Here is a 13,903-nt window from a genome sequence, read left to right as displayed (position 1 = left end):
GGGATTAGCCCTAGATGGCCTCTGAGGTCATTTTCGTCCACACATCTTTGAGCTTTTGACACTGGGATTGATGAAGGCTGCTCCTTTGTCTTACCTAAGCTTTGTATTTCTTCCAGTACATATATATGTGTGTGTGTGTGTGTGTGTGTGTGTGTGTGTATTTATATATATGTGTATATATATATATATATGTATGTGTGTGTGTATATATATGTGTGTATATATGTGTATATGTATGTATGTATATATATATATATATATATACACACACACACACACACACATATGCATATATACTTGACTGTATTTTAGCAAGAAGAAGGAGCTTGCCAGAGGTCCTGTATGTAGTAAGTAGGAGAGCCTGGATTCAAACCTATGTGATGTCTTGGGCATGTACCCTCCCTGGACCTCAACTACTGTGTTCTGTAAGCCTGTCTATAGATTTAAAAAAAAAACAGGAAGAATTTCGTGCACGCAAGGCAGAAATTGAAGATACCTAGCAGCTGCTTGAGACGTTTCCAGGACTCCTAATGAGAGGGCTCTTCTAGCCTGGTGCTGATCTTGGTCCCAACAGCTTGTAAATCCCTGGAACATATGGCCAGATAGCAGCGTGTTAAACTCATGTGCAGTTTACACTATGGCATTCGATCCATTAGGCGAAGTGAGTCTTTCCCCCTTCAGCAAGGATGTGAGCCTGTGGTTTCCTGACTAGCTGTCAGGCTGTCTGCAAAGACACTTTCAGATGGCCCAAGCTGTCTTACAAATGAGGAACATTGCCTAGCTGAAGGAGCCTAGCGGGGATTCTGTGGAAATGAGCACTGGACCCGAAGTCAGAAAGCCTGGGCTCAGATCCTGACTCTGGACCAGTCTGGACAAACCTTTTCTGTGCTTCAGCTTCCCCATTGTAAAATGAACTAGATGATCTCCAAGGTCTCTGCCATTTCTGATTCTCTGGCAGAATAAGCATTGCGTTGGTAACTGAGGGCCTGGAGTTTTGACTTTGCTACTGCAGGGAACTGTAAGAGAAAGTTCAGCTCTGGAGGGGAATCTTACGGGCCCCTTCTCAGAATCATGGTTTTAAATGCTTAAGACACATTGGATTACAAAGAAAACCAAAGGTGAGAGAAAAGAAAGATTTTTGACACGTACAAGTTCAGATACCCTGAAACCTATACACGGACTCCCCAGGTTAAGAACCCTTTCCTTTTATAGATAAGGCCCAGAAAAGGAAAGGAATTTGCTCAAGGTCACACAGCTAATAAATAGAGAGGAAAAACTTGAACTCAGGTCTTCTGACTCCAAATTCAACATGCTTTCAATTACAACATAGTGTCATGACCTTAGGTGAAGTTTTTTCTCTCTGGGCTTTAGTTTCCCAATTTGAGCCTTAGTTTTGTCCTTGTAAAATGAGGGGATTGAACCAGAATGCAGTGAAGCACACTGGAAGGAAGGAAATGAGCATTTATTAGGCACCTACTTAGTATGTGCCAGGCCCTGTGCTAAGTGCTTTACAAACACGATCTCATTCAATCCTCACAACAGTTCTTTGAGATAGGTGCTATTATGATCCCCATTTTACAGTTGAGGAAATTGAGGCAGATAGGGGTGAAGTGACTTGTCCAAGTTCCCCCGGTGAGTGAGTATCTAAGGGTGGATTTAAACTGTAGGTGCAGCACTGCTCCACTTTCAAATAATATTTAAAAAAAAAAGCAGCAGGTGCCTGTGGCTGAGATCCATTAGTGAGTGGCGAGCTACAGAATGATTGATGTTGCCAGGGCAACTCCACAGGGGATGAAGGTACTTTATCCCAGCCCTTGACCCCTAGAACCCAGGACAGAAAGGCAAGGCTTCTTGTCCTCTGCAGATGAAATTGTGGCTTCTTCTCTGGGGCTTTATACTTCCCTCACACAAATGCACGCATGCATGCATACATGCTTGCGTACATGTACACAGACCACATCCATGTACAGTGGTCTTGGAATGAGCCTTGTTGCTCTTGACCTTTTCTGGGGGGGGGGAGAACAGTGGATGGCTGAAAAGTTGGAGTTTTTCCATCATCTTTAAGGAGCACCAGCTAGGGTGTGGTATCCTTGGCTTGGCTTAACAACTGTCATCATCCTCTTATTCTCTCTAGCTACTGTGGCCTTGGCCCAATTTACCATTTGGATGGGCCACTTTTATGTTCTGACCGTTCTGTAATAAAAATCTTTTCCTTTGGGTAAAAAAAAAACAACCCCCCAAACTTTCCAGTTGGTGGTTGCTATCAGGTGTAAGCCAGGATAGGGGCTTATAAATATTTGCAAGAATCGGAGGAGGGGCAGCTAGGTGGCGCAGTGGATAGAGTACCAACTTTGGAGTCAGGAGGACCTAAGTTCAAATCTGGCCTCAGACACTTGGCACTTATTACCTTTGTGATGGTGGGTAAGTCAGTTAACCCTGATTGCCCCATCAAAAAAAAAATCATTGAAGAACAAACAGATTTATCATAGTTCTTGCATTGTATAACTTCCTGTTATCTGCCTTCTGGCCTACCAGACCCAATAAATAAATCTCAAATATTGAGATACAAGGTTAAGCAAGGTTATGTCATCTACTGTATTCACATTTGCTGTGATGGATGAAAGCAAGGGTGCAACCTATGATAAACATGGGCGTTATGGTGTCAGTCAACTGAAGTTTGCCAGCTATAGCTAAATAGCATGCTGGACACCACTATGGGCCTCTAAGAGTCTTAAACTCCTACTGGGTAGGTGAAGATACAACCTACAAATTCTTTGAGATTATTTTTATTGACCCATTCCATAAAGCTATTAGTGAAAACCCTGATACTCAGTGGATCACCAAACTAGTATACAAACACAGTGAGATGTGCAGACTCATGTCTGTTCTCAGGAAAAGCCAGGGTCTTGGAAAGGGTTACAATTTCCATCATACTGTTAGTGGATCTTGTCATGCTGCTTGCAGAAGGCACAGTAACATCCAGTTGCATCGTTACTACTGTTGTTTAGTCCTTTCAGTTGAGTCTGACTCTTCATGACCCCATTTGGGGTTTTCTTGGCAAAGATACTGGAGTGGTTTGCCATTTCCTTCTCCAGTTATTACCACTAATGCATATTAGTTTGTAGACTTACTGTTTAATAAACAAAATTTAGGATAGTGAAAAAAATGTGCCTCCAGGCACTGTTCCTCATGTTCATTTCTCACTTCTGCCTCGTGTTTAGGATGAGAATGTGATGGTCATGACCCTAAAGCTTCATTCCTATTTTACTGGATTCTAGACTAAGCAGGAAGTTTACCTCCACTTCTGCCCACACATCAGACCATTCCCCCCTTGAACCTGTCAGTGTAGATAACTCCCTCACTTGGACACCAGTAGCATCTTATTTCACTGAACTATTGTGATTTTTTTTTTGTTTTTTGTTTCTTTTTTTTTGTTTTTTGTTTCTTTTTTTTTGTTTGTTTGTTTGGATTTGAACTCAGGTCCTCCTGACTTTAGGGCTGGTGCTCTATCCACTGTGCCACCTAGCTGCCCCTCCCGGAACTACTGTAAAATCCTAGGGCCTACAAGTAGAAAGGACTTTGGAGATTATGTAACTCAGTCCCTTCATTTTACTGAGGGTGAAACTAAGGCCTGTGTGTTTGTCTCAGTATTTGGGCATGCAGGTGGCACAGCAATGGATAGAGTGCTGGGCCTGAAGTCAGGAAGACTAATCTTCCTAAGTTCAAATCTGGTCTCAGATGCTTCCTGGCTATATGGCCCTGGGCCAGTTACTTAACTCGGTTTACCTCAGTTTCCTCATCTGTAAAAAATGAGCTGGAGAAGGAAATAGCAAACCACGCCAGTACCTATGCCAAGAAGACCCAGATGGGGTCACGGAGAGTTGGACACGACTGAAACAACTGAACAACAACAACAAAATTTGTCTCAGTCTGGTCCGTACATTTTAGGCTCTTAAAAGTTTCAAGGGGAAGTTTCACGCCTGAGGAAGCAACCTAAATCCTGTATCCCACAGATACTCAGAAATAGCAGCTTCATCATTCTGCTGAAACTTCTCTGCAATGTTACCAATGATCTCCTAGTTGCCAAATCCAGTGCCTTATCTCAGTCCTCATTCCTCTTGACCATTCTGCAGCCTTTGACACTGTCGTTCCTGGTTCTCCTCCCTCTCCTGTTGCTCTTTCTAGATGTATCTTCATCCGGATCATGCACACTAAATGTGCATGTCCCAAGGGGACTCTGTCCTGGGCCCTCTTCTCCCTCTATACTACTTCAATTGGTAATCTTGTTATTTCCCATGGATTTAATTATCATCGCCAAGCTGATGATTTTCAAATGTATTTAACCAGCCTTAGTCTCTCTGCCGACCTCTAATCTCCCGTCTCCAATTGCTTTTCAGACATCTCAATCTAGGTGTGCTGTATGTATCGTAAAATGTCCATCACTGAACCAATTATCTTTCCCCCTAAACCCTACTCCCTTCCAAACTTCCCCCACATTGTGAAGAGCACCAACCATCTTCCCAGTCCCCTAGGCTCACAACCCAAGTGTCATTCATTTTTTTTTGTGGTTGCTTTTTGGTGAGGCAACTGGAGTTAAATGACTTGCCCAGGGTCACACAGATAGAAAGTATCCATCTAGCTTCCCTGCGAGTGTCATTCTTGACTCTTCACTGTCTCCTTCCTCATCTCCATCTACTGGCTTCCCTGGCTTCCTTCAAGTCACAACCAAAATTCCGTTTTCTATAGGAAGTTTTTCCTAACCCCTTTTGAATTTGGCACCTTCCCTATTTTAATTATTTCCTATTTATCTTGTATATAGCTTGTTTGTACGTATTTGTTTGCTTGTCTTCCCCATTAGATTTTGAGCTCCTTAAGGGTGGGGACTGTCTTTTGCCTTTTTGTATCCTTAGCACTTAGCACAGTGCTTTGTGTATAGTAGGTACCTAATACCTGTTTATTAACTGACTGCCTGATTTATTGTAAGAAGGCTTGTTGTTTTTGTTGTTCAGTCCTTTTTTGGTCATGTCCAACTCCTGGTGATCCCATTTGTGGTTTTCTTGGCAAAGATACTGGAGTGGTTTGCCATTTCCTCCTCCAGCTCATTTTACAGATGAGTTAACTGAGGCAACCAGGGTGAAGTGACTTGCCCAGGGTCACACAGCTAGTGTTTGAAGTCAGATTTGAACTCAGGAAGAGGAGTCTTCCTGACTTCAGGCCCAGCGCTCTGTGCACTGCGGCGCCACCTAGCTGCCCCAAGAAGGCTAATACTTTGCTATTATTTGACAAGCCCACAGAATCTCTCAGTTGGATGGGATCTCAGAAGGCCTTCTAGTTTAAACTAGACCTGAACAAGAATCCCCTCTAAACCATATTGAAAAGTGCCCACCCATCCATTCCTTGAATGAACAATTAATAATACAAACAATAAATCTTTAATAAATATATTAAATATAAAACAAATATAGAAACAAATAAATACATCAATAACTAGTGAGGGGAGAAGGAGCCTGCTGTCCGCTTCTCCTTTTAGCCAGTTGTAATTGTTAGGGAGTTTTCCTTTTTCTATCAAGCTTATGTGTGCCTCTTCTCCAACCCTTTTAGCCAGTTGTAATTGTTAGGGAGTTTTCCCTTTTCTATCAAGCTTGTATGTGCCTCTTCTCCAACCATTCAACTTTCACATGTTGTTTCCTTGTTCTGTCCTCTGACACTAAGCAGAACCAGTACATTCCTTCTTTTACACAATAGCCATTCAAATACTTGAAGACAGCTATTGTGTTTTCCCTAAGGCTTCTCCAGGCTAAACATTACCAGTTCCTTTAACTCAGACCTGCACAGCATTTGGCCCGTGGATCTGCTTGCGGCCACCAAAGGATTTCAGGCGGCCTACAAAAAATGTAGAGGATATAAAAGAAAGTAAAGATGTAATGAGTGCTTTGTCCATGCCCTGTTTCACCTGCCTTTCACCAGTCACTATTGTGCTTGTGCATGTAACTTGGTGGGTGGGTTACCACTGCATACTCTCTCCTGTTTGTCACATGACCTGAGGTAACCAACCATTTCTGTTCCGAAAGGAGCAAGAGTCTCTTTTCACTGTTTTCAGTCATTACTAAATGTAAACAGTAAGAAAACCTAAAAAATTTATTAAAACTTGTACTGCTTAGCGAAGTAAAATTTTAAAACATTAATGTGATTTCATGATAAAAATCTTAAATAATAAGCATAATTAATTGCTATTAATTGAAATTTCCCTTTTTAAAAATATGATTTATTTGCAAAATAGTTTAATCACCAATTATACCTTTACTTGGAAAGTGAGCCGCTAAAAACCTATCTGTGGCCCGAAGAAGTTTAGCCTATTTTAATTTTGGCCCCTACCTACTGCTAAGTCGTGCAGGTTTGTGTTAAGTGATTCTCATGATGTGACCTGGAAGCCTTTTGCTGTTGTGGGCGCCTTCACCTGAATTTTCTTCAGCTTCTCAGTGTCCTTGCTAAAATATGGTGACAAGCCTTGAACTCCGTCCTCTACTTTTATTATCTGACCAAAGTAGAGCAGAGTGGGACAATCATCTCCCTCATTTTGGATGCCTCTCCACCCAGCCTGGGATCATACTAGCCCTTTGGGGTACCATAACATACAGTTGATTCATATTGAGTTTGCAGTGCCCTAAAGTCCCTAGTCCTTTTTCAGACCAAGGGCTCTCTCTGGCTAGCCATGCCGCCTCCACCATCTTGTACTTGGGAGGTAGATTTTTGGAAACCCATGCATTTATCCCTATTCAATTATATCTTACTAGATTTGGCCTGGTGTTCTAACCTGTTGAGATCTTATTTGCACTTGAACCATCATCTAAAGAATTAGCTGTCTACCACTTTCAGCTTTCCTATCTGCAAATTTGAAGAGCATGTCCAGAAGACTAAGAGTTTATATTCCTTCAAGGTTGCTTCCTTTTTGTTTTTGAGGCGATGTGGGTAATGGGTAGAGTTCTGGTTTGGGAGTCTCAAGACCCTTCCAGTTCTGGTAATTCTACTTACCAGTTTTGTGACTTTGGGCATGTAACTTCATTTCATCTTTTTGGGACTCAGCTTCCTCATCTGGAAAATGGGCATAATAATCCTAGCTTAATCTATTTCCTAGATAGGATGTCAGGATCACTTTGTAAACAGGAATGTGTTTTGTTACCATAAAGCATTTAAATTGTTATTAAACCTTATCTTGCTATTTGTTGTTGATAACTTATGTAAACTTCATTGTTTAATAATAATAGCTAGCATCAATAGAGCATTTTAAGGTTTGCAAAGTATTGATCATATGTTATTTCATTTGATCCTTGAAACAGCTCCGTGAGGTGTGTACTGTTATTATTTCCATTTTACAGAGGAAGAGATTAAGGCTGAGAAAGGTTAGGCAGGATTCAAACTCAGGCCTTCTTGTCTCCAAGACTAGCAATGTAGCCATCATGACTCCTAGCTGCCTTTTTAGATACAGAAGAGTCAGCAGAGTGTAGTAGATAGAGTAGGTGTGGGGAACCTTCAGCCTCAAGGCCATATGTGGCCCTCTAGGTCCTCAAATGTGGCCCTCTGACTGAATCCAAACTTCACAGACCAAATCCCCTTGAATTCAGTTGAAAGGCCACACCCGAGGACCTAGAAGGCCACATGTGGCCTTGAGGCCGAAGGTTCCCCACCCCTGGGATAGAGTATTAGACTTGGTTTTAGGAAAAGTCAGGTTCAGACCCCACCTTAGACACTTATCAGCTGTGTGACCCTGGGCAAGTCCTTTAACCTCTCTGAGGCTCACTTCCCTTTTCTGTAAAAAGAGGGGTGCCTATGTCAGACAGTTGTGGCAATGAAGTGAGATCATAGATACGAAGTGCCATGGAAATCTTGTGGGGCTCTGTAAATGTCAGCTATTATTATTATTATTGTTATTACTGTAGCAGACTCATGTTTCTCCTAGGAGGTCACAGACTATTTTTTTAAGGCATTTTGAACTGGCTTTTTTTTTTTTTAATGTGGTTTCTTTGTAAGTTCTTTTGGTGACTGTACATTGAGTGCCTGATAAAATCTAAGTGTTCACCCTCCAGGGCCTTCCCTTCATCTGTGAAAGAAAGGCATTAGATCTCCTTGGCTGAATCTGTACCTCAGCTCTTAGCGGCTTATTAAACACAATGTTCCTAATGATGGTGTCTTCAGGCCAGGTGTACAATTATAGCACACCCCCCCCCCCCCCGCAACTTCCCCCTCACCCCCACCCCCAGTGCAGTTTTCCAGCCACCCTTTATGTTCAAGGGCCACTTATTTTTAATAGCCAGGAGGTGGGGGGGCATGGGGACTCAGGCTTTCAAGTAGAATTTTCCAGTTTGTCCTGATGGCCCCTAATATTTAAATTTATAGTACCACAGAATTTAGAGCTGGAAGGGAGTCTTAGAGATTGTCAAATCTACCCCCAGCCTCCTCATTTTATAGATGTTTATAAGACTGAGGCCCAGAGAGGGGAAGTCATTTGCCCAAGGGCAGATTTGAATCCAGGTCTTTCGACTACAAAGCCTATGCCCCTTCTGCTGTAGCACTCCCTGAATTTGGGCACCTGATTGTTTTATTCTGGAAGATGTGAAGCAGGGAAGCTGTAGAGTATTATCTGATCTCCCCAGCTGACCATGAACACCATTCTGTAGATGGCATCTGGCAGGCCCAACTGACTCAGCATGTACTCCTATAGCTGCTAAACACACTGCTCTTCCCTCCTCATGATGGTCAAACATGGTTGTTTACCAGTTGTGGGAATGTATAGGGTATGGTCTAGTGTTTTCTTCAAGAAAATCTCAAGGATTTTCTTCTTCTAAGTTGTTATATTAAGCAAAACATACAGCTCTGGAAGGTTCTGTCAAAGGGAATTATTTGATCCATTTTGGGCCAATAAGGCATTAGGATATCTAGGGTAAGGAGAGTTTGGTGTTTTTGGGGTTTTTTTTTTTTTTTTAGCAGTGGGAAGATGACTGAAAACATGTGGGTCATCCTGGGAGAGCCAGAATGAAGGGGTCTGATCAAAGTCTTGGAGAACCAGGAAATAGCGGATGAGCCTCCAGGGCAGGTTATAGGTCTGGTTTGGGGGAAATTGAATCCTGGTGAAGAGCAGAATGAGAGGCAGGGAGGTGTGTGTGTGTGTGTGTGTGTGTGTGTGTGTGTGTGTGCACACATGTCCTTGTAATGTCATAGAATTATAGGAATCATCTAGATGCATATCTGATCTTTGAGATTTAAAGCTTTGAAAATATCTAAATCAACCCTTCATTTAAAAAATGAGGAAACGGAGACCGTGATTAGGTGAATTGCCCAAGATCTCGCAGTTAGTAAGGAGCAGAGCTGGCATTTATCTGGGTTGTTCGATTATTTTTGGATGAGGTCACCACAGCCCAGAGCCCTCTGGTACCTTGCTGATTTAGTCATCAGATCAGGTGTGGTTTGCCCTTATCAAAGGAGATTTGACTCTGAAGCCTAATTCAACAAAAAGGGATTACTCTTCACTGTGGTAAAATACCTCTAAAGCTTGCTTTCCCTTGCGCTCTGTCTAGCTTATTTGCTCAGCTGCCTTGCTGGGAGACAGCTCAGTTTAAGGACTTGGGATGTATTGGTTTGGGTCCCACTAGAGGAGAATTCGACAGTGAAATGTAAACTGCTGTTGGTGATTGCTGACTTTGACAATTCCGTCCTTTAGGAATTTGTTGTAGGAGAAGACTGGGGCGGGGTAAGAGGTTAGTCATATATTTTGGGCTGGGGTGTGAGTTGAATTCATGGGTCACCCCTGCCTCAGTCCTCCCCCATCCCAACCCCCACAGATCCACATTTCCTCACTGACTAGTCTTCGAATTGCCTCCAGGTCAATGGCCTGTTCATGGACCTGTGCAAAATGGTTAGCTTTGGGGCTGGTGGAAGAGATTGAAGGGAAAGTGAGGGGTTCCCTCACTTTCATTCCCTCTGCCCTGCCAGTTTGGGGATTTGTTGTTTAACCACTCCTTCCTCATCCTCTCCTCTTGTCCTGCCTCTTTATTGGGGAGGGATCTGATGATGAAATTGGGGTTCAAGCACAGGCACCCAAGCACCCCATCAGAAGGGCTTGCAGGGTCAGGCAGTGGGACAGGGGTGGGGAACCTCTTTTTGCCCTTCTTGTGTTTCTGTATACAGGAGAAACTCAGGAGTAATGTAAACTTCTCAAGTGCCAAGTGCTTCTGTATTTCCCAGGCAGCAAGGTACCCCCTACCCCTACCCTGTTCTCCACAGGGTGCCTCACGGCAGCAGGAGTAGTTGGGGGAGATGTATGTTGGAGGAGGCGCAGGAGCCTGGTCTAGCCTCAGAGGGAGGCGATTGCTGGAGAAGAGGTTGGGGTGAACACAGATGTCGGACTCTGGGGAGGCCAGGTTAGGCGGTACCATGTGGTTCTAAGGTGTGGATTGCAGTGGTGACGCTATGACAGCAAAGCCCTCTAACCTCCCCTCTTTTTTCTGTCTCCCCACACTCCCAGTACCCTGGGCTTTGAGTCTTAAGGCTCCTAGAGGCATTACTGCATTGAAGGTAACAAGCATTTATTGAGGACCCACCAGCTACATATCGCTGATGTGGGTGGGAAGCAGGCAGGAAACATCTCAGGTACCTGCTCCTTAGTCACAGAGGAAAGAGACAGAAATGGGAAAGGGGACAAACGCTTGGGGGAATCAAGTTTGCCCCAAGGAGACACTTTTCTGAATACCACGAGGTTGGGCACAGTACTTGGGAGAAACCTGGGGATAGGTTGCTGGTACAAATATTCTTATACAAATACAAATCCACAATATGAAAATATCAATTGGGAAGATAAACCCAGGGTGATCCTTGTTCCATACAAGGATCCTTTGAAGTAACATTTGATTTATACCCAACTTTCCAGGGGCACAGAATGATCAGACACTCTCCCTAGACAGGAGGAGAAACTGACTTATCCCAACTGATGGCTTAGGGGACAGGAGGCTTTTTTTCCCAATGGGGGGATTTGGAGGGGCAGAGGTCGGGGGACCCTGCCTCAGCTAGACTGAAGATACTGACAGTGGGGTTTCTTTCCCCGGCTTGAGTGGATATAGCTTCTGGCCTTTCCAGTTCAAGGGCCAGGGGAGGAGGGAAGGAAGAGTGTTTTACAGAATCACAGGAGGTTAGACCTGGAGAGGGACCTTAAGACGTACAGGGAGTCATAGGATGTCAAAGGTGGAAGGAGCCCAAGAAATCATCTGCCGTGTTCTCAGAGGGGGGAAGGGGACCTGCTTGAGGGCACAGAGTGAGGAAATGGCAGAGCCAGAACTTGACCCCAGGGATATTTGCAAGCTTCTCTGCCCTTACCGTCTCAGCCCTACAGGTGGGCATGGGAGATGGTGACGATATGGCAGGAACTTTCCCTGGGTTCCCCTGGACCAGGATCCTGGGGGAAGATGAGGAAGAAAAGCAGAACAAATTTCTTTTTCATTCCCACAGCCATCTGGTAGAGCTGTGTCCTCACGTCTTTCTGCCAGTAGGCATAGATGAGCGGATTGAGGAGAGAGTTGCCCACACCAAGCAGCCACAGGTACTTGTAGAGCTGGCATTCCTGGCAGACAGCCTGCACAATTCCAGTGACGAGGAACGGGGCCCAGGACAGTGTGAAGCTCCCAATGAGTACAGCCACAGTTCGGAGGGCCTTGAGGTCCCCAGCAACCCTGGGGGAAGGACAATGGCCTTCTGGGGCTCCTGCATGCTCTATCTTGCGGATCTGCTCGGTGTGCAGGGAGGCAATCTTGAACATGTCACAGTAGAAGAAGACAAAGAGCAGCAGGGCCGGGAAGAACCCCCCACAGGACAGCGTCAGGATGAAACGGGGATGGAACACGGCAAAGAAGCTGCAAGGGCCTTGGTATGTGCCCTGCTGGAAGAAGGGCACCCACACTGGGAGGAAGCCAATGATGTAGGACACCAACCAGAGCCCAGCCACGCAGGTCCCAGCCAGCGGCCCGCTCATGATCCGGAAGTAGCGGAAGGGCCTCTTGATGGCCAGGTACCTGTCAAAGGCAATCAGCATCACGGTGAGGACTGAGGCTGCCGAGGAAGAGGTGACGAAGGCCATACGAAGGCTGCACAGGGCCCTCTGTGTTGAATGGGGTGGACCGGAGAGCTGGTCATTGATGAGGCCGGAGATGGACACGCCGATGAGGGTGTCAGCCACAGCCAGATTCAAGGTGAAGCAGAGGCTTATGCTGTCAGTCTTATGGATCAGCAGAAACACTGCCACAGCCACCAGTGCGTTGGTTGCGATGATGAGGCAGGCCAAGGTAGCAAGGATCACCCCAAAAGAAAAGGTGGAATCCATGGCTTCTGGTCACAAAGGGAGACTCACTCTCTGCTCTGGTGTCTTAGGATGCAGTGAGGGAAAGCCCCATGCCCTTGTGAGCCAACAGATCGCAAGAACTTCTCAGACCCACTCTCTGCTCCTCATTAAGGATCTTCTCACTGAGTTTTTCTTTTTCTACGGGGCTGGGTCACTGGCAGTTTCAGTCCTCTGACTCCCGCCTCCTCTGCTCTCTGAGGGCAACGATCTCAGTGCAGACTGGTCCTCCTCCCCCTACTCCCGCCCCCCACCTGGGCAAGTCCCTCCCCCTCCCATAACCAAGTTACTAGACAATTCCGAAGTACCTGGCACACACTGTCTCACTCTGACTCCCTGTCATCATTACTGCTTCAAGGGATGGGGCCGTTTGTCAAGTCTTGTGTCTGTTTGGAGATGCAATTGACTCTAATCAGGCTCGTTCCTCCTCCATAACATGAACTAAACTTCCGCTTCTTTTCTTCCCAAACCTCAAGTATTAGCAAAATAATTCTTCTTGGTTGCTATTATTAGCACCTTTCATCTAGCAATCAGGCGAGATGATCAGAAACAGCTGTATGGAGAAAGAGTCGTAGGCACACATGAGCTGCTTTCAGGGTCCAAGGTAATTTTCACAAGTACAATAGTTCAGTTGGAAGATTGGGTGACTTAAGTCACCCAGGAAAAAAGGACTAGATTCAAATCCTCGTTTCAGCATTTCTTAGCTTTGTGGCTCACACCCATTGAATTTGAGCCTCTCACTCCCCCTCCTTCCCCCAGCCTCATTTTCTTCATCCGTAATGGGGCGGAGGGAGGGATGATCCTTGAGTTACACAGTGAACCGGATTATTGTGAGCCACGAATGAGATCCTAGCTGTGAAGTGTGCTCTAACAGGACACAAGGGTACTACAGATGGACATATGGCCACGCTGGCGTGGCTGTTCCCATTTTTATTCCCTGTGCAGGTATAGATTGCAGTCCCTCCACAGCTTTTAACCCAATGTGATTGTTGTCCATTTCTTTTGGTAATTCCTCCAAGGAAGATCTGACTGTTTTGTGGGTACCAGGGCAGCATTTGGGCTAGCCATCTCTTATTCTTCCCTCTCACTATGTGACGAACCCATCTCCTCATTTGGTCACACATATGCATGTTCCCACTGAGATCTTTTATGCCATATACTATTAAGTGCTCTAGAAATACAGGCTCTGCTACCTACTAGCTGTATGACCTTGGTCAAGTCACTTTAGTTCTCTTAGCCACAATCTCCTCCTCTATAAAGCCAAGGGTTTGGACTAGATTGTTCCTAGTAGCTCCGGCCATCTATACCCCATATTGGAAAGTCCTTCTCAGCTCTGAATTTTGGGTCGTGTGAGGCAGGAAGTGGTGTCAAACTGAAGTAGAAATAGAGACCATTAAATGATACATAAGGACCTCTGAAGGCCTCACGCACACATTTATATATATATACATTTTTTTTTTGGGTAGCACAGCAACACATTAAAATCATATAGGAACTACATTTTAATCTGGTTCTGCCACACTC

At 44.9% G+C, this 13,903-nt stretch overlaps 1 protein-coding gene across 1 annotated transcript; it reads right to left on the bottom strand.

Annotated features, from left to right (window-relative positions):
• Positions 1 to 10,568: 10,568 nt before the first annotated feature.
• GPR119 (G protein-coupled receptor 119) lies at positions 10,569 to 12,562 on the bottom strand. Its single transcript, XM_027836281.1, has one exon. It carries the CDS (start codon positions 12,362 to 12,364, stop codon positions 11,375 to 11,377), a length of 990 nt encoding a protein of 329 aa, XP_027692082.1. The 5' UTR covers positions 12,365 to 12,562; the 3' UTR covers positions 10,569 to 11,374.
• Positions 12,563 to 13,903: the final 1,341 nt, after the last annotated feature.

This window comes from Vombatus ursinus, unplaced genomic scaffold, assembly GCF_900497805.2.
Source record: "Vombatus ursinus unplaced genomic scaffold, bare-nosed wombat genome assembly UNPS02004437.1, whole genome shotgun sequence".
Classification (NCBI taxonomy): domain Eukaryota; kingdom Metazoa; phylum Chordata; class Mammalia; order Diprotodontia; family Vombatidae; genus Vombatus; species Vombatus ursinus.
Note: the sequence above shows the minus strand (reverse complement) of the source record. Positions and strands in the feature narration are given on the sequence as shown.